The following is a 25,583-nucleotide window of genomic DNA, read 5'->3' on the forward strand; positions in this document are numbered from 1 at the left end:
TTGTCCTGGTTTTCTTTCCATGGTTGATTTCTAGTTTTATATCATTGTGGAACAAATGCTTGATATAATTTCTATTATCTTAAACTTGTTGAGATTTATTTTTTGACCTGTTGTGTGATCTATCCTGATGCACATTCTAAGTGCACTTAAAAAGAATGTATATTCTACTTTTTTGGGGTATAATGTTCTGTAGATATCAATTAGGTCCAAGTTTTCTGTTGCATCATTTAAGACCTCTGTTGCCTTATTGATTTTCTGTCTGGATGATCTGTCCATTGATGTCACTGGGGTGTTAAGGTCTCCTACTATTATTGTATTACTGTCAGTTCCTCCCTTTATGTCTGTTAGTACTGCTTTATATTATCTAGGTGATCCTGTATTGGGTGTATATGTTGCTAACAAGTGTCATATACTCTTCTTTTATTTTTACAAATTTTACTTTATCATTTTACAATGTTCTTCTTTGTCTTTCATTTCAGCCTTTGTTTTAAAGTCTGTCTTGTCTGATACAAGTATTGCTACTCCAGCTTTCTTGTTTCCTTCTTGCATGAAATATTTTCCTCCATCTCCTCACTTTCAGTCTGTGTGTGTCTTTTTTCCTTAAGTTAGTCTCTTCTAGGCAGCATGTTGAAGGACCTTGTTTTTTTTTTTTTTTAATCCAATCAACCAAATTATATCTTTTGATTGAAATACTTACTTCATTGACATTTAAAGTAATTATTGATAGGTATGTACTTATTGCCATTTTGTTAATTGTTTTCTGGTTATTTTTGTAGTTCTTCTCTGTTCATTTCTTATTCTTTTTGTTTTTCCCATTGTGGCTTGATGATTTTCTTTTGTGGTATGCTTGTGTTTTTTCTTTTTGTTTTTAGTGTATCTGTTGTATGTTTTTGACTTTTTGTTACCATGGGGTTCACATATATTGACCCAGAATTATATCTACTTCTTTAAACTGGCAATCATTGAAGTCCAAACACATTATAAAAAGTTTGCATTTTTTAAAAGGTTTGCATTTTTAATCACCTCCCCTACATTTTGTGTTTTTGCTGTTATATTTTACATCCTTATGCTTATTCTTTTACTGTTTATTGTAGTTACAGTTGTTTTATAAATTTTTTTCAGCAGGTAAAACAATTTTGATTCATAGTTGCCTTTAAAACCACAAAGACCCTATGTTCTCCATATAAAAACATTGGTACAGATAGCTATACTTTCTAGAAAATGATTATATAGACCCTCTTAAAGACAAATGCACCCCATGGTATGGTTTCAGTAAAGTTGCTTGGAAAAAACTCACTTCTGGACTGATTCCTAAAACATACCTTTCCACCATTCTGCATCTTTTGGTTCAAAGCATAGATTATTGTCCTCTGTATGTATTCCTGCATTCTTACATGTTTGATAATCCACATATGGACTGGTCTGTCATTTAATGTTCCATTGGTTTGTCAGCCTTTTCTGCAGGTTCATCAGCAGGTTGAGCAGGCTGTGCCCTTCTCTGTGGTCTTTCTTCAAGACCTTCCAGGAATGGAGACACATCATCATCATCATAAATCGTAAACTCTAAGTCTTTACCAACAATTCCAATGGAAGCATTCTTTGTAGTTAGGTCCTGTTCTGCAGGAAGTGTCTCCCGTAAGGCACGCAGACCATGCTTAACCAGTTCATTCAAATTGCACTCCATAAACTCCAACACATGTCTCTCCAAGTAAGTACAAGCTGATTGAGAACGGGCTCCAATAGACATAGCTCTGCAGTCAAAATACTTAGCAGACGGACAGGTGTGGAAAGTGTGAGGGCCCATAGCATCATAACCAGCAACAAGCCGCCCAACACCATATGGTCTCTGGCCACATCATTGCGTTGGCATCTGGGTTTTGCTTCCAATTAGAGATACAAGATTAGACACAGGAAGAGGTCTGTTAAATATAAATCTGGAATCCAAACACTCCTGGCGCATAAAATTACATAACAGTCTAGAATCAGCAGTAAGTCCTGCAATTCAGACACCAATATGGTTATCAACATGGAGAATTTTTTTCTGATGAGCTGCAAGTTCTGACTGTGCTCTCTTCAATGCAACCAACATTGCATGGGTTTTTGATTTCAGACCAACTGTGCTGAACCTTGTTTGACATCTTCTATTGCATATTCAATTTGATGAATCCTGCCCTGAGGGCTCCAAACAGTAACATTATTGTCATACTGGTTGTGAAACTTGGTTCCAGCACGAGCCTGGCTGCAGCCTCCTGTGAACCTGCTGATCAAGGAGCGCTGTCCTTATAAATTTTTAAAAAATCTATGTACTGGCTTATTTAAGTGACTTTCGATCCTTACTACATATTTGCTTTTCTTATTGGGATTTCTATTTCCTATAGAATCTTACCTTTCTATTCCATTTATAGAAGACCCTTCAACATTTCTTTTAGGATATATTTAGTATTGCTAAATTTTTTAGTTTTTGCTTGTCTGAGAAGTTCTCTATCTCCAATTCTGAGTGATAAGCATGCTGGGTAGAGTACCCTAGGTTGTAGGTTTTTCCCTTTCAGCATTTTAACTACATCGTGCTGCTCATTCTGCCCTCCAAGTTTCTGCAGAAAAATTAGCTGATAGCCTTATGGGGGTTCCCTTGCATATGGCTCTTTGTTTTTCTCTTGATTCCTTTAGAATTCTTTCTTTATTTTTAACTTTTGCCATTTTCTTTATGATATGTCTTGGTATGGGTCTGTTGGGTTCATTTTGTTTGGTACTTTCTGTGCTTCCTGTACCTTGATATCTGTTCCTTTGTTCAGCTTTGCTAAATTTTCGATCATATGTTCATCAAATATGTTTTTCACCTCCTTCTCTCTCTCTTCTCCTTCTGGGACCCCTATAATGCTAATGTTAGCATGCTCGAGGTTATCCCAGAGGTCCCTTAAACTGATCTCATTGTTATAAATTTGTTTTCCTTTTGCTATTCTGAATGAGAAATGTCTATTATTCTATCCAGATCACTTACACATTCTTCTGTATCACCTAGTCTGCTGTTAAATCCATCTAGTGTGTTTTTCATTTCAGTTATTGTATTCTTCAACTCTGACTGATTTTTAAAATATATTCCTAGTTCCTTGGTTAAATTCTTATTGTGTTCATGTATTCTTTCCCCCTGTTCATTAGCATCCTTATTACTAATGCTTTAAACTCTTTACCTGGTAAATTATTTATCTCTGTTCATTAGGGTTTTTTTTTTTTTTCAGTTCTTCTCTTCTTTCATTTGAAACAAATTACTCTGTATTCTCATTTTGCTTAACTTTCTCTGTCTCTGTGAAATTAGGTGAAACAGGCACCTATCTCCGTCTTAGTCATGTCCTTATGTGGGAGCATCACTATGCAGTCTGCATGTGCCCAGTAGCTTTGGTGGGAGAGCTGGATCCGAAGTGAACATGAGCTGTGTCTCCCCCCTGGGTGTGCTGGCAGTTACCACCATGGTGGGAGGTGGGGCTGGACATGGAGGGTCTACAGCCACAATCAGGTGTGAACTGGGATATTCCTTATGCTTGTGACCATCACCGTCCTGTGGGAGTGGGGACATATCCCAAGGTGCTGGAGCAGAAGCCCTGATGGTTGGTCCACTCTGGTTCCATTTCCTCTAAATGTGCACTCCCTCCCCTCCCAGCAATGGCAACTTTGCCGCAGTGGAGAGCAGCACCAGAGCCAGAGAGCCTAGGGTCAGCACTGGTGTGGGCCAGGCACATGCTGAGACAGACCTGGCACACCCATCAGAGCTCCAGACACTTTCCAATCTGCTACCTATGTGTATGCCAGCAATGGTCACTGTCACCCCTTTTAGATGCAGTGCCTGGTCCGAGCCGGATCCATCCTTCCCAAGTGTACACTCTCCTTGGCAATGACAGTTTTTGCCATGGCTGGGAGCTGCACCAGAGCTACAGGGGCTAGGGCAAGTTCTTGGTGTGGGCTGGGGCAAGTCCTGGGAGGGGGGCAGTGGGATCAGAGCCCAGGTTGTTTCAATCTGCTTTCTACACCTGTCCCCAGAGGAAGCAAGTGTGTGCTCGCTCTTCAGAGTGGAGTCTAGGTGTTCTACAGCCCTCCTGTAAGCCCTACTGGTTTTCAAACCTGCCGAGGGGACTCATCTTCTTGGTATTGGACCCCAGGGCTGGGGTACCCAAAATGAGGTTTGAACCCCTCACTCGCCAGGGGGGATCTCCAAGCCTGTGATATCCCCTCCTCTTCTGTGTCCCCTCCCAGGGCACAGGTCCCAACCTGATCACTTCTTCTCCCTTCAAACCCAATTCTGTGTGCATCTTTCTTTGCAGGCTTGGTTCTAGAGGAGCCTTTCTGCCAATCTCCAGGTTGTTTGCAGAGAGCGTTACTCCACACTTAGATGTATTTTTGATGTGTTCATGGTGGGGAGGTTAGCTCAGTGTCTTCCTACTCTGCCATCTAGATCTCCTTTCTCACTAATCCTTTCTTATTAATTGCTTTCTGATTGTTTTGTATTTTTATTATTTCTTTCCTTCTGTTTCTAACTATATTTGTAAGTTGGTCATTTTCCCTGGTGGTACGCTATTTCTGCTTTCTTCATCTTTTGTGAATCTACTCTAGGTTTTTGCTTACTGTGAGGCTTACATAAGACATATCATAGTTAAAATAGTCCATTTTAAGCTGATAGTAACTTAATTTTGATCACCTATAAAAGCTTCACCTTTTTACTCCTCTTTTTATGTTTTTGATGTCATTATTTACTTCTTTTTATATTGAGTTCTAAATATCCAAATGTTTGACCTCATGGAGAAAAACACTGAGGAGGAACTGAATGCAGTTGCTGAAGATGTAGTTGTGTTCACTAAAAAATCTCCTGGCTCAAGACATGGAAGCAACCTAAATGTCCACCGATAGATGACTGGAAAAGAATTTGTGGTATATTTATACTCAGCCATTAAAAAGAGTAAAATAATGTCATTTGCAGCAACATAGAGATCATCATTCTAAGTGAAGTAAGCCAGAAAGAGAGAAAAATACAATGTGATATCACTCATATGTGGATCTAAAAAAAAAAAAAAAGAATAAAAGAAGGCACTAGTGAACTCATCTAGAGAACAGAAATAGACTCATAGACATAGTAAACAATCTTACAGTTACTGGAGGAAGAGGGTAGGATGGGATAAATTTGGGAGTTTGAGATTTGCAAATGTTAGCCGTTATATATAAAAATAGATAAAAACCGAATTTCTTTTGCATAGGACAGGGAACATATTCAATATCTTCTAATAACCTTTAATGAAAATGAATATATGTATGTATATGCATGACTGGGACATTGTGTTGTATACCAGAAATTGACACATTGTAATGGACTGTACTTCAATAATAATTTTAACCCCCCCCGGGTCCAATGAGTTATATGCCAGAAGGTGACATTTTAGGAGAGGCTACACTGTACACCCCCAGTTGAAGCACCAGGTTGCATCCTGTCTCAGTGTGCCTTTGCTCATGCCATCTGCCTGCCTACAGTACCCAACTTTGTATGGTGCTCTAACCCTGGGCTCCCCAGATCTTCCTAAAACTCCTCCAGGAAATTCCCTGACCCCTGCAGTCAACCTCCAAGGGTGCCCACAAGAATGATTTTTTACTCTGCCTCTTGGTGGTTAAGTTTGTCTTCAAAACTAGACAGCTCTTTGGAAGGCGCCATGCATCCTGAGACTGGGAGCAACTTCAGTGCAGTGATCACACTGGACTTTCTCTACAGCCCAGGGCTCAGTTCTGAGTGTGCCCACTCCAGGAACACGGCTGGGAGTCTGCAGGGAACAAAGTCCAGAAGCCACACGGATGGCAAGACCCCAACCTGGTAAGCAGGAGACCAACGTCATGGTAGACAGGAAGCCTGGCTACAGCAAGCAACCCCTAAGGTAGAACAACCTGCACAAGCCACCACCTGCTGACTCTCAGCACAGGACAAGACTCCCATCCATGGTTAGCAGAGGCCCAAGACTGTTTCCCTGGAAAATGTCCTCAGAGGTCACCAGAGATGGGAGAAAGAATGCTTTCCTGGGCTTGCTCCAGGGGCTGCGTCCTCAAAGAGCTCCTTGCTCGTCCCTGACAGCCAGTCCAGGACTGCCCCTATTACCAGAGCCCTGTGGGGCAGCAGATGGATGTAACCTGATCAAACAAAGATGGAGTGATCAGAGGGCCTCTGGGATTGTCCCAGAGTTTCCAAAGTTGAATGGGGTCAGAAGAAAAATTTAGTTGCTCTTACAGAGTCTATTGACCAGAGTTAAATAAATGGGCTATTTTTACTTTCAAGCCAGCACTGAGACTGAGAACAACAGAGTATTGACCTGAGGTGTCTTAAAATAGTCTGTGTCCTCCCACTTCTGGTGTCTCACATCCATCCTCAGAACATTAGAGCTGGTAGGGCGGTCAACCCTACATTGCAGAGATTGGAACGGGAGCCTAGAGACAGGTTGGTTTTGTGCAGGGCCAAGGCTCACTGTGCCTGAGACCCTGGTTGCCCACCCAACACACCCTCCTTACCTCCAGGTAGGGGCAGAAGGGATGAGGAACTCTGCCACTGCCCACTCTTCTGGGTGGGAGGGGGTTCATCCACTCGGGGAAAGTCACATAAGGACTCAGCAGGTGATGCCAGGTGGGGACCACAGGGAAAGCCCCAATCTCTTAGCCTCTGGGGTCTTGGTCCATTTTCCTAACTCCACAAGCAGCAGGATGCAGCCTATGTGTTGTCCATTTCTTCAGGAGATCCAGCTCATATGGGGAACACAGAGGTGGGGAAGGATGGAAAGTTCTCCAAGGGGAAAAAAGAGACACACTCAATAAAAATAGTAGATTTAACACTCATGTTTACTTCTGCCCTCTTCAAGGCCTCACAAAAATGCAGTAGTGGACTCAATAAAGGTATGAACTCACCTGGACAGAGAGAATGAGTGGGGACAACACAGACTAGAGATGTCAAGGATATGCTGGAAGATGGGAAGAAAGGCAGATGGGGAGAGAGAGGGGTAGGAGCTAACGCAGAAGGGCTGAACAGCCAGGTCCAAGCCTGCCTGAGAACAGAAGGCAGTGGGAGAATGTCAGGGAAGACTCCAGACCTGCCCACCAGAGGGAGGGGAGAGGCCTGAGCTGCAGTGAGACCCCAGTGAGACCCCAGACTTGACCCCTCCCCTGCGAGGCTCTGGACCCCAGGGTCGTAGGCTCAGCTGATAGCCGGGGTGAGACGCCGGGGTGTGACCCCAGGGTGAACAAAGAGGGCTGATCAGAATGTTTGCAAATGTTAAGACCTCAGACTAACAGATTAATTCAAGTTTGTTAGGAGTCTCAGGTAAGGCCATTTTCTGGGCATGGGGGCATCCTCAGTTCACGCCCAAGACAAGCCAGGAGTACCCACACCCATTGTCTGTATTGTAATTTATTTTTCAGGGGTTAATGATTTTATTATTTTAACACTTTAATTGTGGTATGGTTCCTGTACAGTAAACTACACAGATTTCAAATGTACAATTTGATGAAGTTTGATAGATGTACACACCAATGGAACCACTACCACAATCAAGATACCATCACTCCCCATCCTTCAAAGCTAAACATGTGGTCCAGCTCCTTGCCTTGGGTGCAGGTGACTCCAGACTCCCTACAGAGGCAAATGGCTTGATAGCACATCACAGCCTTTATCAGCCACCTCCAGGCCCCACTCACTACCAGTGCTTCCTGGGATTACATCCCAAACAAACTGTCAGCACTTACATCCTCAGGACCTATTTTGGAGGAAGCCAAATAGGACAGGGTATCATATAGAGATATCTTTCTTCCTTTACCTCTGGCTAGGCCCTGTGGAGAGCCTTCTTCCTATGAAAATCCTCCCTCCATCCCATGCCACATGGTCATGACCTGTGCATGACACAGGCTCCAGTGCATGGTGGCCAGGTGCATATGGGGCCAGCCCACGTCCTTGCACAGCAACCCCAAGAAGAGGGGACCTCTCAGTGATGTCTTCTGAGGGAAACAGTCATGTAGGAAAAGCGTGTGGCCAAGGACAGCAGGTGTCCGCTTAGCCACTAGGACAGTATTTGGGGAAGGGATCTGCTACTGCTTCCGTGGACCACAGGGTTCGAGGAGATAATGAACAGACTTCACAGCAGTGTGTTTTATTCATTCATGAGCCCCTGTGGAAAAGAAAGAAGAGCAAAGTCACTTGATGTAAAGTACAAACAGATAACTGTGATCATGACAATGATCACAGTAGTTATTTTGTAGGTAAAAATAAGCAGTAAAAAAAATCACAGGTAACAATATATATAGAAGGTAGCAGGGAAGTATTGGAAGGAAGCTAATGCGTGTGAAGGCTCTTGGCCTTTCATGAAGAAGAGGGGCAACTAACTTTAGATTTTTCTAAAAATACATAACGTTAAGTATGTTGTTTAAGAATTTAAAGGTAACTAGTAAAATAAAATGGAGAGCAAAAGGGTAGGTCTAGTTTTTGTGCAGCCTAAGAGTTACTCAATTTTATAAGACAAAATAACCAAAATGAGGTATGAAAGTGAATATTTATTTTGTAATGCAAAACCGATTTTTAAAAAATTTATTTTATTTTTTATTGAGGTAATGTAAGTTTATAACATTATGTAAGTTTTGTGTGTGCAACATTATATTTTTACTTCTGTATACACTGTAGTGTGCTCACCACCAAAAATTTAGTTTCCATTCATCACCACCCAGTTGATTTCTTTTACTCATTTCATCCTCCCCCTACTCCTTTCCCTTCTGATAACCACTACACTGTTCTCTGTATCTATGTGTTTGGTTTGGCTTGTTAATTAATTTTGGTTTGTTTGTTTATTTTTTTATACTCCACATATGAGTGAAATCAAAAGCTCAAAAAACATACAATGGAGAAAGGATAGTCTCTTCAATAAATGGTGCCGGGTAAACTGGACAGCCACCTGCAAAAAAATGATACTAGATCACTATCTCACACCTTACCAAAAATCAACCCAAAATTGATTAAAGACTTGAATGTAAGACTTGAAACCATAAAACTCCTAGAAGAAAACATAGGCAGTACACTCTTTGACATTGGTCTTAGCAATATCTTTCTGGATCTGTCTCCTCAGGCAAGGGATACAAAAGCAAAAGTAAACAAATGGACTACATCAAACTAAAAAGCGTCTGCACAGTGAAGGAAACTATCAACAAAATGAAAAGACCACCTACCAAATGGGAGAAGATATTTGCAAATCATATATCTGATAAGAATCCAATATCCAAAATATATAAAGAACTCATACAACTCAACAACAACAACAACACAACCTGATTTAAAAATGGATAGAGGAGTTGAATAGATATTTTTCCAAAAAAGACATACAGATGGCCAACAGACACATGAAAAGATGTTCAACAGCACTACTTATTAAGGGAAATGCATATCAAAACCACAATGAGATATCACCTCATGCCCATTAGAATGGCTATTATCAAAAAAGGCCAAAAATAACAAGCGTTGGAGAGGATGTGGAGAAACAGGAACACTCATACACTGTTGGATGGGAAAGTAAATTGGTGCCTTCATTATGGAAAATGGTATGGAGATTCCTCAAAAAATTTAAGAATAGTACTACCACATGATTCAGCTATTATACTTCTAGGTATTTATCCAAGGAATAGAAAACACTAATTCAAAAAGATAGATACATTTGTATCTTTTTTTTGATTCCCCATAGAAGTGATATCTTACGATATTTGTCTTTTCTGTCAGACTTATTCTCTTAGTATCATAATCTCTAGGTCTATCCATGTTGCTACAAATGGCATTATTTCATTCTTTTTTATGGCAGAGTAATATTCCATTGTATATACATACCACATCTTCCTTATCCATTCATCTGTCAATGGAGTAGCTTCCATGTCTTGGCTATTGTAAATAGTGCTGCTATGAATATAGTTACAAAACAGAAATAGACTCACTGACATGGAAAGCAAACTTATGGTTATTAAAGGGGAAAAAGGAGAGGGATAAATTAGGAGTTTGAGATTAAAAGATACACATTGCTATATATAAAATAGATAAACAACAAGGACTTACTGTATAGCACAGAGAACTAAATTCAATATCTTGTAATAACCTATAATGGAAAAGAATCTGAAAAAGAATATATATATATATTCACTTTTCTGCACTTGAAACACTGTAAATCAATTATACTTCAATTAAAAAATGATGTTGGTAATAATAGAGCAGATGCATCTGAACTAGTTAGAGAAAATTCCCCACCACACATAGCTCAGAAAATTATAGTTATTTTTTCCTCAAATGTTTCAAATTTTAAAGGCCAGTTTTAAAAAAAGGATATAAGCACCTCTATGTTCATTGCAACACCATTTACAATAGTCAAGGTATAAAAATAAGCTAAGTGCTCATCAATGAATGAATGAATAAAGAAGATATGGTGTATGTATACAATGGAATATTACTCAGCCATAAAAGATGAAACCTTGTCCTTTGAAGCAACATGGATAGGCCTTGAGGATATTATGCTAAATGAATATTTATTTATATGGGGCCCATCCAAATGAGGCATTCCAAAGCTTAAACTTCATTAGCTTCAAAATCAATCTCTCTATGTTAGGAAAATGGGTAACAGAAAAAAAAACTCAACAGACAGCAGGAAAGAAATCAGATAAAAAAGCATGGGGAATAACAAACATAACATGGTGGAAATATACTTAAAAATATCAATAGCCACTGTTAAAATTATTTATCTTAAATGTCTGCCAGATTTATATATACATATATATATACACATATGTTTGTGAATGTGTATAACCATGTGTGTATATGTGTGTGTGCATGTGTATAGGGTTTTTATGTCAGCTATGTTGATTTATAAGAACTTAGAAAAAATCGCATTCATTCATGATTTCACCACCCAATACAATCATAGCATCAGTATATATTCTTCAAGCCCTTTTGATGAATATATTTATTTTACAGAATTAAAATCAGATCATATGTACTTTATTGGACTGCTTTTTGTTGAGAAATATTTCATGAATATTTTACCAGGTTGAAAATATGGTGTCCAACATATTTTCAATGTCTGCATATTTCCTCATTATATGAATATGCCGAATTTATTTGACTATGATCAATTTGGAGGCCAAAAAAAAGCTGTTTTCAATTTTAGGCTGCATTATAAGAAATGACATGGTGAACAACCTTGTGTTTTGCCATGTGTTTGATGGTTTCCTAGCCCCTTTGCCCACGTGTTTTTCTTCACAGCACTTATAACCAATCAACTTACTATCTATTTGTTTATTTATTGTCTGTCCCCCCCAATCAGAATATAAACTCCAAGAAGGCAGAACTTTTTATCTGGTTTATTCCCAACACCAGGAACAGTGTCTGGGATGTAACAGTCACCAAATAAGTATTTGTTGAATGAGTGGATGGGTGGGTGGATGATGTGGCAGAAATTCTGGTGTAGAGAAGATAAAATCCTAGTCAAGGAGGCCAAAGGAGGCAAGTGTTTTCATGGAAGGAGGAGGGAGAGACAAGATGAAGTTTGACAAGGTCTCTTGATGATCAGGAAACAGTTTTGTGCATGTGGATGCTGAGTGTGGGGAATCTGTGCTCCTCGATCAGAGTTCCCACCAGAAGAAATTCCCACTTATTGGAAAAGATGACCCCTTGGTTTCAACCAGTCTCAGACATTATCATTTTGCTACACAGGTGATTTCTAAAAGCCAAATAAAATTTTGCCCCCCAAAATCAGTTTTCAATTTTTGTTTCCCAGTGTTTAATGGACTGGTTGTTAATAAGAGTGAGAATAAGAAATATAACTAATCTTGAGATCCCTGACATAAATTTTTTAAATATAAATGTTTTTATGCTTACAAACATAAACCATGACAAAGCTACAGCAATTAAAACAATGTTATACTGGCATAAAGACAGACATAGACCAATAGAACAGGATCGAAAACCCAGAGATAAACCCTCACATAGATGATCAAATGATTTTCAGCAGGAGTGCCAACACCATTCAATGGGGAAAGGACTGCCTTTTCAACAAAAGGTGCTGGGAAAACTGGATGTCTATATGCAAAAGAATGAAGTTAGACTCTTACTTTACACCATATAAAAAATTAACTCAAAATAGATTAAAGACATAAACATAAGAGCTAAAACTATAAAACTCTTAGAAGAAAACAGAAAGGAAAAGCTTCATAACATTGTATTGGGCAATGTTTCTTGACAGATATCTTCGATATGACACCAAACAATGGAAACAATGGAAAAATAGATAACTTGGTCTTTACCAAAATTTAAAACTTTTGTGTATCAAATGACACTATCAAGGAAGTTAAAAGGCAACTCAAAGAATGGGAGAATATATTTGCAAATCATATATCTGATAAGGGATCAATACCCTGATTATATAAAGAGCTCCTACAATTCAACAACAAAAAGACAAATGAAAGAAAAACGGTGGTATAAGAATTTCTAGTACCCATCTCCTTCCAGAAATATCAACTTGAACAACTAGCTGCACACAAAAATACTTTCATAAGAGCTATGGATTCCAGGTAAGGGATTACAGCACCTGAGTGAAATACAGAACATAAGACACACTGAGGAGGTAGGGAAGGTAGAATCACATTGGCCCCCCACCCTCCCAAGCCTGGACAGCTAGCTCAGCATTGAGAAAGACATCTTTCCTATGGGAGAAAAAGAGTAAAGTGAGCACCGCACTTCACCATGGACCCAGTTCTGACCTGCCTCTCACCAGATCAACTCCCATGGCCCTAGATGTCTTTTTAAGGGTCCTGCAACCCAAGCCACTGACCCACTGAATAGACCAATTATCACTCATTGGAAGAAGCTGAGCCCATACCATCCTCAAAAAGCAAAAAGTTTAAGAAATATAAAAAGTCCTTGGGAGACCACAATAGGAGAAGAATAATGTTTGTTAACTCTAACTGGTGAGGACTGTGGAGTCTGCGGGAGTCCTATCCTTGATTCTGGGTTATGTGGCGATGAGGCACAGATCCACCTTTGTTTCTACCTAATGGGGGAAAATTGATTCAGGGAACTCTGGGGGCCAGAAACTGCCAGGAAAGGTGAGGACTATACCATCAACACGGGGGATGCGGGGCGACTGGGGTCACTGTGAGTCAGTCACCAGGTAGAAAGACGGTTCAGCTGCAAGGCCGGCTCACCCAAAGGTGGTGGGTGGTCCTCGATAGAGGAGAGGCCTGCGGTGGTGCAGCTCTTGACTGAGGTGACTGGGGTGGGGCAATCTCAAGGTGACCGATGATAAAGAAGGCTGACGTGTTACTACAAAGCCAGTCCCAGACCAGGGAAAGACGTCTTGTGTCCAGGGCTTTTTTGGGAAATGGAAACAGGGAGGGACCCAACAGGTTCAAAGAAAGGAGTGGCTTTCGGCATCCGCTCTAGTCCTGACCTCCTTTGGACCTCAGCCCAAGCCTGGACTGGGAAACCCCTTCCTTCCTCCTCCCATTGCCCCCTGCCTGCTCTCACCTCTGCCTTGTGAGATCAGCCCCTTCACCACCCCTACCCCGCCCCACCAGCCTGTGCTCCGCCTCTCCCCCAGGCTCCTGGCATTTCTCCCTGAGCCATCCTGGAGTCGCTTAATCCTGTCCTGCAGACCCTCTGACCTCATCTCAGCGGGGACAGAGTCCCCACATTACTGCTCCTCCCCCAAGACTGCGGCAGGCCACAGCACCAGCAGACCCCACCCAGTGAGTACCTGTAAGGAAAGCGCTTCGTTCCTTCCCGTTAATATAATCGGACCCAAGAAAGGCACTCTGTAAAGAAGGTTCTGGAAGACTCTGCCCTGCATCCCGAAACTCGCCTGCCCCTTCTTCCACGCCCGCACCGAATCCTGGGTAGGACTCGTGACTAGCCCCTTCCGAGAGGGTTGGGGTTGAACGTGCCCCGGCGCCGCGGGCTGCGGGGTTAGGGGCACCCACACCTGTGAGCTCCAAGGAGTTGCGGCCGCGGCTCGGGGATGCGGCCGGGGGCGAGGGGAGATGACTGGGCGGCTGTCAGCCTGGGGAGCACGGGAGGCTGGGCCTGAGGGATGCAAAATCACAGCCCTGCGGGGAGGCAGGGACGCACGGAGACAGAAACGGGAATAAACACGAACAAAGCAAGACCGAGTGAGGTCCGAGGGGCGGCGGCGGCGGCGCACCGAGGCTGCAGCCCAGCCGGAGCGGCCCCCAGCCGAGCCCGCGCATCACCTCACCCACTGCTGTGCAGGGGCGCTTCCGCGGCCGACTGGCTCCCGGCCCGGCCCGGCCCCGCCCCCGCCCCGCCGCCCTCCGGCGGCTTAACCCTCGTCGGCCTGCCCCCAGCCACGGCTGCCCAGCCCCTCCGGCGGCGACGGGAGGGCGCGGGCCCTCGGCCTCCCCCTGCCCGGCGGGGGCGCGCGGCGCCGGGAGCTGACCGTGGTGCTGAGCGCAGGGCTCGAGCTTGGGCGCGGCTCCCGGCCCTGCCAAGGCCTGCGACACTCCGGGCCCGAGCGGTAAGTCGCCAAAGCCCTGAGGATGTGGATTTGGAGCGGGGGAAGGGGGTGATCAGGGAATTTTTGTGCGTTCTTTCGCTCAATGGGAGGGCTGAGTGGAGGAACCAGGGTCTGTACTCTATCCACTCGGTGGTGCCCTGCGCAGGTGGTGGTGGGTCTGGGGGCGATGACCCAGACCTAAAAGGTCTGGGCTAGGGAAGGGGTGGAGGAACCCTCTTCCCGCGGATACGGGGGCTGGGAAAGGACAGATAAGACTAGAGACCCATTTTCTCTCCACTGGGCAGGCCAGGAACTCCCAGAGACTCTCTTAGAGGAGATGGGCCAGGACCTTAGCTCCCCAAAGGTCCCTTTGTCTCCCCAATGTGGAGGTTGGATGAATTGGTGATGTTCTCACTGCAGCTTCTATTTCTGCTTCATTCCCCACCCCACACTCACCCCAGAACACAGAGGCTGTCCCTCCCCACAATGGCCTTCACTCTATCCATCCGGAAGATTTCGACTTAGACAAGGCAGCCTCTCACAGAGATAAACTACTGCCCCATACATAGCCTCTCCACCCCAATGTCCAGGATGTCCCTGGGCGGGGCTCCTCTCAGAGGCTGTCTTACCACCATTCACCCCTTTGTATTTCATGTTTGTGACTTTCCTGGATATTGGGGGTGGGGCAGGGGAAGGCCGGTTAAATACCAAAACTATTAGTCAAAATTTTTATATTTCCAAACTGTTTCTGTTGCATACGTGTAACTCCAGGGTTTTAATTTTGCTCCCTGAAATGCCCAGTCATTTTCATGTTCAAAAGGGAAAGAAAAGCACAGAATTACCTTCTTAAAGGGAAAAGAAAATTCTAGGCAGTTGAGCTAAAGTTAGTCATCAGGTAGAAAAACAGCAAGTGGAATTACTTCATTTGCTCAATTTGCAGTAAGTCCATATGCGTGTGCATGCTCTGTGTAAGACGCCTCCCACACACGTGGGAAGTCTCTTCCACCACTTTCTTTCTGCTGGACCCTCCTCTGGCTCCTCACCTGCCCTCTTGTGTACCCACACATGCTCCTATGTTACATTCTCACCCATCACTGGAGTGATCTGTTAACACGGAAATTTGGCCGTTGTCACTCATCCTTGATGACTGGCACATGGTGGGGGGATATCCCTCAGGTTTCATGGTGGGCTCCACTCAGGGGGTCTTTAGCCACAGGGTTACAAAGCAGAGTGTGCAGTTTTTTCGCTGAGAACCTGGACACATATGGCCACTGCCCTCAGGAAATGACAGCGCTAGCACCTGGCTGATCAGATAAATCCCACTGTGTCCCTGAGAATTGTCAGGGAAGGTGACTGCTCAGCCTGTCTCCAGTTGGGCAATAGGCACTCTGACCACTCAGGGAGTTCTCACTCATGTCACATGTAGACCCCACATTTCCAAAGAGTCAGGATCTGATCAAATATTTTAACATGGAAACTGACTGGGCTGGACACACTGGATTTCACCTGCTTGCTCCAGTATTTTGCACGTCTCTGGTTCATCGTTCTGGACCTTTGTACTTATTGTCCCAGCCACGGGTAAAGTGCCAAGTGAGCTCAGGAACCAGCTGACGATATTAGTGACACTGGGTCCAGCCATCTTTAGCAGTGACAACTGTCCAGGCTCAGAGTGTGATGAAATTCCCAATTGTTCATGATTTTAACTCAGTGAGCTGTTCCAAGAATTAAGAAACCAGTAGTTTTATTTATCGAGATCAATATCAAATAAACATCTTAGTTCCTGTTAAGAAACTGTAATAAAATTCCTGCAACAAAGTTCCTGTAGCAAAATTCTGCATGCAGTGAAATAGTCTTTATCATGCCTGCTTGAAGTTATTTTCCAGAGTATGGTAATAAAAAGATTTTTTCTAAAACAGAAAAGATTATGTGTAGTAGAGATCTCATAATGAATATCTCCACATTTTTTTGCCATGGAAATTCCATTCCCTTCAGTAACAATTTTTCTAAATTTGTGTGAGCTATTCTTTGGCTTTTAATCTTCATTTTCATTATGTTTTCCAAAATTTCTCCCCCAAACACACTGACTTTTGGATTTCTAGATTTCCCAAGGGGGGGGGGGTTGCCCGGTTGCTTCATGCATGTTCACGACACTTAGGAGCACAGGTTTAGTATCAGACAGGCTTGGATTCAAATCCTAGTTCTGTCACTTACCACCTCTGTGACCTTGGCCAATCCATTGGCTTTTCTGGACCTTAATTTCTCCTTCGTCAAATGAGAGTTAGAGTAGTAAACCCAGATAGTAACCGCTGTGCTATGTGCACCAAACTCATCAGGGCTGGGATGGGGGTGGGGCGGGAGGGGGGCTTATCCAGGCCACAGAGGATTGTGGGGAGTGAACATGGGGTCTACAGGTGCAGGGTGGGAAAGGCTTGGGCACACGCCACCTGGCAGGAGGCAGAAAAACAGCTTGAGGGACTGACCCACTGTCCAGGATACGGCCATCAACAGCTGAGCTGCGGTCAGAGCCAAGCCTGGGCTCTGCGGCTCCCCTGGCATGGTGCCTGCTCTTTCTCTGTCCTCCAGCCAAAAGTCCCAGGTGTCCCTCTGCAGGGGAGGAAGTGCTGCCCACGGGTAGAGTGGGGTGGAGGCTGGTGACACTTGGCCCCGTGAGCCTCTGCAGTGCTAACTTTTCCACCCCCTCTCTTTGGCTTTAATGTTGCCAGCTGTGCAGGGAGGCAGCCCCTCCTGCCTTGAGTCCTCCTGTTGAAGCATTTCTGAGACTCTCTGGAGGGAGGCCTCTTTGTGGGTGTGAAAGGCACACAGGTGGACAGAGCCACTTGCCTGCACAACTGCTCCATGCCTCCCCCACAGCATGTGAACTGAGGGAGAGTGAATTCCGGTGCTCCCCGTGGAGCACTCTGGATGGAGAGCCAAAGAAACCAACCCCAAACTCTCTTCTCTAATCCTTCCCTGGCCAGGCTGCCAGAGGGCAGACTGGAAGGTCCCTCACCACCAAGGAGAGATGGAGCAAGGGTGCTGGATGCCTTGAGGGCCACGCGCGAGGATGCGGGGGTTTTCAGTGGTGGTCTTCAGCACTGCCTGCTTTTCATATGGTTCTGTGGGTCTCCAGACTCACCCCAAAGGCAACACGTTTACAACTAGGCTCTTGCTCCTCTCCCCCAAATCAGCAGGCCCTTTCCTCCCCCTCGCTCATCTCTTGCCCCCCACCACTTCCTTGACTTTTCCCCCTTTTATTGACCCCCTTGTGGCATGACTTGAGGCCTTAGCATTTACAGCCTCTGGCCTGCTTCTCATTCTTTATTCAGTTGCTGAATCCCCGTGTTTCTTCCTTTGAAAGACCCTATGACTCTACCCCTCTTCTTCATGCTGATGCCTGCAGCCTCCACCTAGACCTTAGGTCCACATACTCAGCCCATTTTAGGTGCCTCTTGTGAGTCCTCTCTGCTCAGAGCTTCTCTCCTGATTTCTTCTGTCCACTCAGATGTCAGATGGTTGTAGACTACCGACTTCATTATGCCACCGCTCCCACCCACCCACTCAGAAGACTGTCACAGCTCTTCATTGATTCAGGTGTAAGGCCAAACCCATCAGCTGTGCCAGGGCGATCAAGTTGTTAACACTCTTGCCATCCTCTCCGCTCCCACCCCCCAGGGCAGACATCAGTAAGCAATTCCAGCACCCTTTCCCACTGAACTCACACTGAGCATCAGAAACCTCCAGATGGTGCGCCCAGTATCAGTGTCTGTCAGTTAGGCTGTGCCCAAAAGATGACACCCACCTGCTCTTCCAGCCCACGATGTGCTGTGCCAGCCAGTCCGCCTGCTCCCGGCCTCATGCTTGCCTCTGTTCTCTTGCCTTCCACCGCGATGCTCTCTCTTCTTCATGTCTAAGCTCGTGGGCAGCATTAGGTGCTTGGCTGTGCCTTGCCTGGTGGCCTCTGTGTAGACTGAGTCCTGGAGGGCCATGACTGTGTCTTCCCCTCCCACCGATGGCCGACTGCCCCCAGCCCAGGAAGCAGGCTTGAGTTCCCTCTCGCTTTGTCTCTTACATGAAGGAAGCAACTTACTTATTGAATCCATTGCTCCATCCACTCAGAAGGGCCATGATACTCCCCTGAGGATATGGTGCTATTGGTAGAGTGACCGGCCCTGGAAATGGGCATCTGATTTGGCCAGGTTCAGCTCTGAGAGGATGTTTGAGGGAGACACAAGGTCACAGCTGCAGGAGCAGCAGGCCCCAGTCTCTCTCATTTTGGCTCCTACTTTGTGCCCTTAGGCACGTGATGTAACTTCTCTGAGCATGAGTTGTCTACAAAGGCTGGAGCAGCAAGTGTGGGTGGAGCGGTCCCTGTCTCCCTCTCCCCTGCCTCCATGGAGGATCCAGTCTCAGATGTCAGAGCTCAGCGCCCACGCCCATGTGAGCAGGGGGTGCCGGTCTGCCAGAACCACCCACCTCTATCTTGGACACTGAGTGCCTCCCACTTTCTTCCACAGCAGAGGGCCACTGCAGCATGGAGCTGAAGAGAGGAAAGACCTTCATCAAATCCAGCCTGCAGATTTCCCACGAGAAGCCCCCAGACCCAGCAGCTACTGCCCCGGCCAGGGAGGAGGCAGGGCCCTGGTCAGTCTCACCAGGTGGGGCGCAGCGGCCCCACAGCGAGCAGGGCCCCCAGGTCAGCCCCAGCACCCAAGGATACGACAGATGCTCCGACAAGGGGACACAGCCAGATGCCGGTGCGGGGGCCACGGCTCTCTGTGGGGCCACCTTCAAACTGGTGCGGAAGAGCAAGACGCAGGAGAGTGTGCCCGGGGCTGGCAGGGCAGCCGCAGCTGCTGGGCAGCTGGTGGGCAGCGCGAGCTTCCCAGGGCCCGCCAGCAGCCAGCGCATGATTGACTACCGCCACTTTGTGCCCCAGATGCCCTTTGTGCCCGCCGTGGCCAAGAGCATCCCAAGAAAGAGGATTTCCCTGAAACGACCCAAGAAATGCTTTCGGAACCTATTCCACATTCGCAGAAACAAAACTGAGAACTTGGCCTCGCTGGCAACCAAGGGGAAGAGCCTGTCCTCCCCTGAGAGCCCATCAGAAGATGGAGGGCAGCGAGGCAAAGCCTCCTTCCCCTTGGGCGAGGGGCTGGGGCCGGACGGCCTGTGCCAGGACCTGTCTGACAGTGAGTTCCTGCCCGAGTCCTCCTTGGACCTCTGCAGGGCCCTGTGTGAGGACGTGGCCTCACTTAAGAGCTTTGACTCACTCACTGGGTGCGGGGAGATCTTTGCAGATGAGAGCTCAGTGCCATCCCTGGAGTTGAATGAGGGTCTAGGGAGCCCAGCCCGGGCACCGCAGGCCCCCGAGAGCAGGGCTCCCAGGGGCCCCTGCCAGGGCAGCGTGGAGCAGCTGGCGTCGCCGGCCCAGAACGAGATGGCCGACCTCGCCAGGTTCTGGGACCGCGTGAATCATTCGGTGCGGCAGCAGCAACGCGCCCTGCTAGGCCCCCGGGGGGCTCCCACAGACCAGCCCAGGCCCGATGCGGCCGGGCTCGCCGAGCTGCCCCTGCGCCCATGCAGGGACACCCTCAGCGACTCCAAAGCCAGCCCCGTAGACACAGGCACCCCCAGGAGCGAGCGGCCGGGATCAGCGTCCACGAGCGATGAGGGCTACTACGACTCCTTCTCAGCGGGCCTGGAGGAGGACAGGAAGGAGGCCCCCAGCCCGGGCGCGCCCGCCGCCGCCTTCCCCCGGGACAGCTGCAGCGGCGACGCCCTCTACGAGCTCTTCTACGACCCCGCCGCGGGCCCGGCGGGCCCGAGCCCGGATGACGACCTGTGCGTGTCCGAGAGTCTGTCGGGGCCGGCACTGGGAGCCCCCCTGTCCATGTGCAGCTTCCACGTGGGGGCGGAGGAGAATCTGGCCCTGGCCCCGGGCCCCGACCTGCTCAGCCAGAGCTTCTTGCAGAGCTCCTGGAGGGGCAAGGAGTGCTTGCTGAAGCTCTGCGACACCGAGCTGGCCATCACCATGGGCATCATCAACTGGCTCCGCCGGGGTCCGGAGCTCCGCGCCTCCCCTGCCTCGGCCCCCGGGGAGCCAGCGCAGACACCTGCAGCCGCCCCTGAGAAGGGGGGCCTAGGCCCAGTGAAGCTGGAGGGCAGAGGGCCCCGGGCCTTAGATGCAGGGAGGACCACCGTGAGCTCAGCCCCGAGCACGCGGGAGCTGTGGGCGTGTTCGGGTCCCGAGGGCCCGCTTGGAGTGAGCGAGGTCTTAGCGGGGGCCGAGCAGGGGCCCAGCTCTCCATCCAGGGACCCCTCTCTGGAGTGCGTGTGGATCTCTGGGGGAGAAGGGACACAAGGCTGCCCTGAAGGCTCATTCTCCTCGGTGGAGTCAGCAGCCTCCGTGACAACAAGCATCTCCAGCAGAAGCAAGGTCCCAGACCCCTCTGCCTGGCCCAGCTCCCAGGAGCCCAGGCCGCCTGGGAACCTGGGGTGTTTCCAAGGCCCCTGGAGGCCAGGTCCTGGGGGAAACTCTCTGGATTCAGAGCTCACCCTGACGGGCTATGTGGCCCAGATGGCAGCCCTGCAGATCCACCCAGACTGCCAACCCCCTGCTGCTCAGCCCCTGAGGCAGAACACAGGCAGCGGGCTCTGTGGGCAGACTCAGGCCAGCGGCCCTGACATTCTGCAACAGGAACATCCTAACAGCTTCCCCAGTGTGGCCGCCATCTGTGGCCTGCCCTCCGTGGCTGGCCCACTGGACCAGAGGTGCCCAGCCCGCATCCTGGACCTGAGCCAGCTCAAGGCGGAGCCTGCCAGGCTGGATGCCCAGGCCCGGGCCTCTGCGGAGGACCAGCCCCTGCAGGCTGCACACAGGGGCCAGCTGGACTCTTAGCCCCGCCTCGGCCCTGCTGCTGGCTGAGACTCTGGGATCACCTGTCAGGAGTTCTGGCCCTCACTTTCACAGCCAGCAGGAGGGGTCTCCCTCTGCAAGTGCCCCAGAAAGCCTCTGCAGCTTCCTGGCCCTGATGCCTGATGGCCTCCTCTGCAACCAACTGGAAGTGGGGGCCCCTGGGCCAGCACTGCTGAGCCCCACCTTTACAACAGGCTTGTGTCTTTGTGGCCACATTCAGGAGAGCCTAAGACCCAAATCTCCACCCTCTGCCCCTGATGTGAGGACTGTGCTAGGGGGAGGGCAGTGGCAGGACTGAGGCAAGCGGGGCAGGGCATTTTCATACGGAGGTATCCAGGCTTGAACGGTCCAGCTCAGCCAGCCTGAACAGATGCGGGGCAGCCCAAGGCCAAGGACAGCTGCCAAACTGCCAGTGCTCTCAAAAATGTGCCTCACTGACTTCCCCAGGGAAAAGTGAAGGCTCGAAACCCAGTGTGAAGTGGGCACACCTGGCTGCAACTCACACAGCATGTCAGAGAGGAGCTCAGGCTTGAAACTGAAGGAAATAGTACATAATTTGAAGATAAGTCTGCCCAGGGGTTGAAAGTAATCAATGTGAGTTGGGGGTTTGGGGCTCAGGGGTGGGAGCTTGAGTGCAGGATGTGGGGGTGGGGGTCTTGCAGATGAGCTCAGGAGTGCCTGCTGGTTCTGCCTTGGCCTGTTTCCCATCCCCAGGAAGAGCAGCCACAACCTCTGGGGCCCTGAAGGGCTTCTCTGAGGGAACCAGAAGCAAGACCAGCCATCTCGGCAGGAACCTTGAACCAGCAGACGCCACGCATTCCTGTGCAGCCCCGGCAGGGCTGGCCGGACACTGCAGACCCTGGCTGATGGGCGCTGGTGGACTCCCTGTCCCAAAGCGTCCCATACAACCAATAGCATTCCCCCTGAGCCGTGGGCTGGCAAGATGCTCCTGCAGAAGAAACCGACGGAGTCTCCACACTGCCGTTCTTGCCCTCCATGCTGCCAGTACCCACTGGCCTCCCACTTGGAGAAGGCTCGCCTTTGAATGAGCGCCTCCAAGGCCACAGCATGTCCACAGCACCAAACATTCAGAATCACGGAGCGAAAGGTGGCCCACACCTGAGGAAGGGCAGGGGTCCACTCTGGCCAGCCTCAGAGCAGCTGTCCAGCAGCCGGCTCCTCGCCAGCGTTCCCTCCTCTTACCCAGGTTCTTCACCATCAGATCCTGCCTCAGCCAGCTATGAGACTGTTGCTAGAGGAAGTGGGGGGGGGGTGCCCAGGTGATGGGGGAGGAATTCCAGGTGATGAGGGATGCATTCTGACAAGCTGTTCACAGGCTGGGGCCTCTCCTTATTGTCTGAGGCTTCGTTTTGGGCTAGAAAACGCTCTGTGGCCCTCATGAATGACTGCCTCTGGGGCCTTCTGTGCACAGCACATGGTAGGTTCCAAAGGGCCTGGTCAGACCCATTGAGACCCAGGACAGCGAGGTGTCCAGGGACTGCCACAGATAGTCCCGACAGTGCTGTTGAGACTTGACGTGGGCAGGTGACACACAGAAGAGCTTCCTGCATCCCTTCAGGAGATGGAATGCCCTCGCTCTCCTTGTCTCCTACATAGAAACTGAAGCCCACGGCACGCTCCACAGGCCTGGGGGCTGATGGTGTTGGCGTCCCATCCCAGCTCCTCGGGCCCTGCTCTCAGCAGGCTCCCACCAGGAACGCTCCTCTCAAAGCCTCCGCGCCTCCCTTCTTTCAGGACACAGATGTCTGGGGCCTCTGGGTGACAGCCGCGCATCTCCCTGTCATTTGTGCTGTGCCTCAGCAGAGCCGGGGCTGAGTAAATCCTGTTGTGAGAATGAAATATCACCAGGCTGTGTACGGCCTCCTGATTTCCTGTTGCCGGTGGGCCTCGTGTCTGGAGAGCAGCAGAGTTGGGTTTTCCTTGGCAGAAGTTCTGACGGACGTTTCCTTAATGTGACACGATGACTTTGCAGGTAGGACCACCAAGAGCTCAGCACACAGCAGGCGGGAGCTGTGGGTGCGTTCGGGCCCTGAGGGCCTGCTTGCTGGCGTTAGCAAGGTCTTAGCAGGGGACGGAGCTGGGGACCAGTTCTCCATCCAGGGACCCTTCTCTGGGAGAAAAGGGACACAAGGGTGCTGTGGGGTCTGCAACCTCTGTGACAACAAACATGTCCAGCAAAAACGAGGTCCCAAATCACTCTGCTCAGAGGCCATGGCCAGGCGGGTGGGCAGGGACCCAGCAGCGGGGAGCAGTGACAAGGAGGTGGGGCCGTGGCCACCTGGGAGGACCTGTCGCCCCGTGCTCTCAATCTGGGGAGCATCTTAGGCAATCCTGGCACCACAGAGATTCTCACTTAGCAGTCTGGGGAGGGGTCCCAAGTGTGGTCTGCTAAGCCCCTTGCTAGGAGAGCGAAGGGGGCCGTGCGATCTTCCTCTTTGTCCAGTGAGTCAGGGCTCCCTCGGCCCATCTCTCTCCACACCGCGCCCCTCAGGTTGCCCTCTCCAGCAAGAGAGGTCCAGGTGATGCCAGGCTGACTGGGCTCCACAGGCCTCAAGGGCATCCTCAAGGTGGCCCACTGGGAGGGACTTAGGGGGCCAGTTCCGGGGGTAGGTGCCCAGCCCAGGGATGGGTGTGGAAGAGGTCTGTGTGGGGCATTTTCAGAACTCTGGTCATGTCCAGCCTTCTCATTCAACATGGCTGGAGAGGTTACAGGAGCTTTTTCCCATGTAAAGTAAGGTCCTCAGTCTGGTTGTCCCCAGCTCACAGCTGTCCCAGGCTCACACGTGGTGGCGGGGCTGGGGTTCACCCTGGGGCCTGTATGCCATGCTTCCAGCCTTCCAACTTTCTGAGGTTGAGCCGGAAACTGGGAGATGCTGGAAGGGTGGCCTGGGGTGGACCAGGAGGGCAGGGAAGAGAGCAGGAGAAGGTGCTGGAAGGAGAAGGAATGAAGGCCGACACAGGCTGGGGAAGAGCCTGCGAACTACACAGTGGGGTCCTTCTTACCTTTCCTGGTTTCTCATTTTATCTGTTTGTTTGCTTATTTATTTAGTTTTACTGAACGGGGACAAACACACAGAATACAAAGCTCCATGGCACAGAAGGGAAGGCAATGGGAAGTAAGTGTCCTCCAGTTCCTCCCTTACCCTCTGTTATTCTGATTCAAAATTCACTCCCATTTACTACAACCAAGCCAAGCAGTGCCAAGTGTGGAGCCTCCTCTTCCCTGTCCTTGAACACTGGGTGTGTCCTCAGACCCTTTCTGTGGCCACGACCTAAACACACATGGACCTGAACCATTTTTACTGCACCCAGTGTCACCACATCGCAGACATCTTCCCTGGGCTTAGCATCACCAGGATCCCACGGGCTCTCCGTTCTCTTGAACAGCTGCTGCACAGCCATCTCCTGTAGGTAACAAGCAATTCAAGCACTCCCTTGTTGGTGGGGAGGGTGTAGCTCAAGTGGCAGAGTGCATGCTTAGCATGCACAGGGTCCTGGGAGCAATCCCCAGTGCCTCCTCTAAAAATAAATAAATGAATAAACCTAATTACCCCCCCTCAAAAAGGTAAAAAAAAAAAAACTCCTCTGTTGATGGATATTCAGTTACTTCCCATTTTTGTTGTTGCAAACAAGGCTGCACTCACTCCTTTTTCTCCTAAATGTTCTTTTAAAGTCCTCTTCAAAACTGCAAAAAGTGAAACTTACTTTAACCATGAAAAGGTGCATTTGTTTTTAAATGAGCAGTGCATCCAGCTTCCATGTCCCCACCCTAGTGCCCAGCTATCTTATGGCCCTGATGTTGGTGGTCTGGGCTCCATCTTCACACAAACACCCACGTCTTTGGGAGGGGAGAGGTGGTTCTTTTGTTATTATGTATAAGGCCTTGGAAGTTACCATTCTCATCCTTACAACAAGAAAAGGCTGGACAAACTGAAAATCAGTGACTTTTCTTGACCTATCAGAGAACTGAGGTCAGAGAGCAAAACAACTTCCCTGAAGCCTGGAGAGACAGGTGCCTGCAGAGAAATACAGCAACGGAGACCTGGAGCAGAAATGGCAAGATGCCAAAGAATTGGTGGCAACAGTTAAAGAGTAGTTTTGACAAATGG

At 48.4% G+C, this 25,583-nt stretch overlaps 1 protein-coding gene, 1 long non-coding RNA gene and 1 pseudogene across 2 annotated transcripts; 1 reads left to right on the forward strand and 2 right to left on the reverse strand.

Annotated features, from left to right (window-relative positions):
• Window positions 1–1,116: 1,116 nt before the first annotated feature.
• LOC116152903 (proteasome subunit alpha type-1-like) lies at window positions 1,117–5,867 on the reverse strand (annotated as a pseudogene).
• A 930-nt stretch (window positions 5,868–6,797) lies between these two features.
• On the reverse strand, window positions 6,798–13,838 carry LOC135321117 (uncharacterized). Its single transcript, XR_010380527.1, has 3 exons — window positions 13,782–13,838; window positions 8,897–8,951; window positions 6,798–8,174 (listed from the first exon to the last, which is right to left on the reverse strand). It is a non-coding gene; the product is annotated as an uncharacterized LOC135321117 (long non-coding RNA).
• Window positions 13,839–14,369: 531 nt separating this feature from the next.
• Window positions 14,370–25,025, forward strand: AMER3 (APC membrane recruitment protein 3). Its single transcript, XM_031451174.2, has 2 exons — window positions 14,370–14,558; window positions 19,052–25,025. Exon 2 carries the CDS (start codon window positions 19,069–19,071, stop codon window positions 21,433–21,435), a length of 2,367 nt encoding a protein of 788 aa, XP_031307034.2. The 5' UTR covers window positions 14,370–14,558; window positions 19,052–19,068; the 3' UTR covers window positions 21,436–25,025.
• Window positions 25,026–25,583: the final 558 nt, after the last annotated feature.

Source organism: Camelus dromedarius, chromosome 4 (assembly GCF_036321535.1).
Source record: "Camelus dromedarius isolate mCamDro1 chromosome 4, mCamDro1.pat, whole genome shotgun sequence".
Classification (NCBI taxonomy): Eukaryota; Metazoa; Chordata; class Mammalia; order Artiodactyla; family Camelidae; genus Camelus; species Camelus dromedarius.